The 4,343-nt window shown below is 35.8% G+C and overlaps 1 protein-coding gene across 1 annotated transcript in view; it reads left to right on the plus strand.

Annotated features, from left to right (window-relative positions):
- Nucleotides 1,799–4,343, plus strand: part of LOC109846772 (WRKY transcription factor WRKY24) — a 3,727-nt gene continuing 1,182 nt past the window's right edge. Inside the window, exons 1-5 of the mRNA XM_020416018.1 lie at nt 1,799–2,276; nt 3,037–3,195; nt 3,282–3,820; nt 3,917–4,078; nt 4,205–4,338. Of these exons, the coding sequence (XP_020271607.1) occupies nt 1,998–2,276; nt 3,037–3,195; nt 3,282–3,820; nt 3,917–4,078; nt 4,205–4,338 (1,273 nt within the window). The 5' untranslated portion in view covers nt 1,799–1,997. The remainder of the gene's footprint in view (nt 2,277–3,036; nt 3,196–3,281; nt 3,821–3,916; nt 4,079–4,204; nt 4,339–4,343) is intronic.

The following is a 4,343-nucleotide window of genomic DNA, read 5'->3' on the forward strand; positions in this document are numbered from 1 at the left end:
ATTAGCCGCACGAGTTTAACAGTTTAAATACAATTATCGGAGGGGGGTTGGATTGAGACGATAGTTGTGGACCAAGATTCGTTGATTCCAACAATTGTCTTGTGAAGCCAAATAAAAAGTTGGTATTTTATCAGAAATTAGGGGCCTATGTTAAATTAAAGTTTTAATATTCAAATGGGTAACGAGTTCAATTATATTTGTACGAATAAAACTATGGTACTCTCTCCTAAACTACTCCCAGTCTGCTATATATAAGAAAAAAAATTGAAAAGGAGTTCATACTTTTCTCTTCTATATATATAATGTGTGAGTAGTTTTAACAGTAATAGTTTTGTTATCACTATTCTACTTGCCTTGGTGTGAAAGCGTGACATTTAACGAAAGTCCATGTATAGCATATTTAGCTCCACAATGAAGATCATCTACACCATATTTTGAAAAATCATGATTATTGACATTAACTAAATTTCTTTTTAATTAAGACTACTTATTCATAGAATTTCCAAACATGACGTGATACATGATCTTGAGTATTTTTGAGCTGTATATATGGCTAGCCCATGTTAATGTTAGCATAGAATTGTAACTTAAAACATAGAACTGTAACCTTTCATCAAAACTTTTCGCGCTTTAGTGAAAGAGATTATTGTCTGATTTGTAGCTCACGCACTCCAAAGATCCGTAAAATCACTAATGTAATCATGTACTTCTCCTTTTTTTTGCATCCATTCATCAACTTTATATTAAACCCAAAATCATCCCCAAAAGACCAATTCAGCAAGGGCAAAAATGTACCTCCCCTATTGAAAACACATCAAGTCAATGAACAAAACATTTCATTACAAATTCTACAAGAGACAAAAAAATTACAAATTAAAGTTATGAGAACGAACTAATATCATCATAGGATCTTCCAATATTCACTAATTAATTAAACTTTAGTCATTCTTCTAATACCTTTTGACATTGAACCTCACTTTCGCTCGGATCGCATCTTGAGTTTTAATATTATTTGTTAGGAAATAACCATACTTAACTAAAAGTTTATAAACCTTAAACAAGATTTTTTTTCCGAATCAAATTAACTAAATAATTAAGCTATTAGGAATTAACTTCATCTCAAAGCATCCTCAAATTAACTAAACAAGATTTTATTTTTTCTCTTAACTTTTTTTTAATGTACATGAAATTCTTTAACGCCTCAAAGCATCCTCAAAGACCAATTCAACCAAGACGACATGTGCACTTTCGTTGGTAAAAATACATCAAGCGAGGGTACGGTATTTCATCACAAATCTTGAAAGAGAAAAAAAAAGATGATTAATCTCCATCATATGTATATTAATCAGATCTTAATCATTCTCTTAACATTTTAGCTTCACGTTGAACTTCAGTTTAACTTGAACTTCTATATTATTCGTCCGTGAATAATCAATCCCAGTCACCAGTTAATAAGCTTTAAATAGAAGTTAAAAATTAAATTGCCCAAAACAATCAAACTTTCTATTTAGATTCATCATTTGTCATAGACTTTTTAGTATTAAACTACGCTAACACATGAATAAAATTCTCCAAAACCTCAGATCATCTCCCATAGACCAATTCAAACAAGGGCACCAGTGTACTTTCCCTAGTAAAAAAAACATGAAGTCAATATATGTAATCATATTTCATCACAAATATTACAAGAGAAAAACATGAAGTCAATATATGTAATCATATTTCATCACAAATATTACAAGAGACAAAACAGCACAAAACTAAAGTAGTCATGGCCACAACCTCCTTCACATCTCTCTCCCCTCTCCCTAAAAGATCTAAGCCGCCTCCAATCCCAGTCAAACCCACGAGCTCTGACTATTCCTCAGTCCAACAAACCCTCTTCTCATTTCTCAGAACTTTCACCCTCCGTTCAAACTAAATAAAACCCAATAGCCCCCCCTCTGTTTTCTTGACCAAGCCCCTTCAAATTTTTTTCTCCTCCTCTTTCTTCTCTAATGGCTTCTTCAACAGGGAGTTTAGAGACCTCAGCAAATTCAAGGCCCAGCTCTTTCTCTTTCTCCTCTTCGTTTCCTACTTCATTCTCTGAGCTTCTCAATGGAGGAGGAGACGATGATCATAGCTGTAACAGGGGGATTGGGGTTCCAAAGTTTAAGTCAATAACTCCTCCATCTTTGCCGATATCGCCGATATCGCCTTCTTCATATTTTGCCATCCCTGCCGGGCTTAGCCCAGCTGAGCTCCTGGACTCCCCTGTGCTCCTCTCTTCTTACAATGTAAGCAAATGATGGGTTTCGGTTGATTTATGATGAGTCTAGTGAATTAACCAATTATTTGATTGGTTTAATTACTTGAATTTAGCAAGCGTGATCATTTTTATGAGTTCTTTGTTTGATTAGGCTTTTTTTTTTTGGCTATTTGGGTTTTTGGTGAAAGGTCTCTGTTTGGCTAGTTGATGGAAGTAACTCAAATGTTGAGCCTTTTTATTGGATGATTAACTCAAAAAATTAACTTAGTTTTCTTCTTTTTCTCTCTCTCTCTGTTAGAGATGTTTCTATGGGTATAATTGAATTTAAAGAAGCATATTGAATCAAGATCTCACTGAAATACCCATGTTTCCCTTGTATGTATTGGAGATGTTTGTAGGGGCAATTGAGTTATTGATTTTTGAGGTTATTTCTCAGTAATAGTTGAACTTAAGAACCATATCCAATCAACAAACCATTGAATTGTCCATGTTTTTTTTTAATCCCTCAATGATTAATTAATTATCTTATGTTTGGTGTCTGAACCGTTTGAACAAGAATTGGATAAACATGAATCCCTTAGATTTACTCAAATTGTTTCTCTATGTCAACACCTCTGATTAATGATTTTCACAGAAACTTACCAAATTTTCTTAATGGAATAGTTCAAGCATATCCAATCATGAATTCATTGAGCTCCCAAGTTATTCAATGCAAAATCATTCCATATTATGAATTAATCCTCTGCTCCTTGTACAGATTTACTCACTTAGTCTATTATCTTAAGCAGATCTTGCCATCTCCAACAACAGGAACAATCCCTGCACGATCCTACAATTCAAAGCAAAATCCTACAAATTATCATCAAGATATCAAAGAGGAACAAAGGGCTTATTCTGATTTCTCTTTCCACACCAACACCAAGCCTCAAAGCTTCATGCCCTCTTCAGTAATTATCTCAACCCAACATCAAGACATCCATTTATTTATGCTCTTTCACTTGCTCAATTGCTAACGCTCATATCAATTTCACAGCAAGAAGCCTTCAAAGATAACAATCACCAGCATCAACCATGGAGCTATAAAGAAAATGAGCAAATGGGTATACTTAGAACAAGCTCAACTGAGTTACAAACATCTCAAGCTCCTACTCAAACTCTAAGAGAACAAAGGAAGTCAGATGATGGATATAACTGGAGGAAGTATGGACAAAAGCAAGTAAAAGGAAGTGAGAATCCTAGGAGTTACTACAAGTGCACTTTCCCAAATTGTCCAACAAAGAAAAAAGTGGAAAGATCTTTGGATGGGCAAATAACTGAAATTGTGTACAAGGGGTCTCACAATCACCCAAAGCCTCAGTCAACTAGGAGGAACTCAAGTGGGTCTCAATTAGTGCAGGCTCAGGCTCAGGCTCAGGCTCAGGCTCAGGCTCAGTCAGAAGTATCGGACCACTCGTTTGGCGCACGATCGGGTACACCAATTGAGTCCGTCGCTACTCCGGATAATTCGTCAGTTTCGTTTGGTGACGATTGTGGAGAAGAAGTTGATGATGATGAGACCGATGCTAAGAGATTGTAAGTCAGTTGCTGCAACTGTTTGGCTCACATTTGTTTGATGTCGTGATAATTTGAATTGTAACTAAATTTTTCGATGTTTTGGTTATTTTACAGTAAGAAAGAAGGGGAGAATGAGGGGATATCCGTGACAGGAAATCGAACAGTGAGAGAGCCTAGGGTTGTCGTGCAGACGACTAGTGATATCGATATTCTTGATGATGGATACCGTTGGAGAAAATATGGGCAAAAAGTGGTGAAGGGAAATCCAAATCCAAGGTGAGCAAACAACACAAATCGACCTGCATTGAATTCAAATCTTAGCGACAAATTCAATGTGCATATTACACTTATATATCATATAGTGCATATTTATTCACCAATAAATATATTTTTGAATTTCAGGAGCTATTACAAATGTACAACCATGGGTTGTCCAGTGCGAAAACACGTAGAAAGGGCGTCACACGATCTGAGGGCGGTGATCACAACCTACGAAGGAAAACACAATCACGACGTTCCAGCTGCCCGTGGAAGCGGTTCC

The sequence above is a fragment of the Asparagus officinalis genome, chromosome 7 (genome assembly GCF_001876935.1).
Source record: "Asparagus officinalis chromosome 7, Aspof.V1, whole genome shotgun sequence".
NCBI classification, from domain to species: domain Eukaryota; kingdom Viridiplantae; phylum Streptophyta; class Magnoliopsida; order Asparagales; family Asparagaceae; genus Asparagus; species Asparagus officinalis.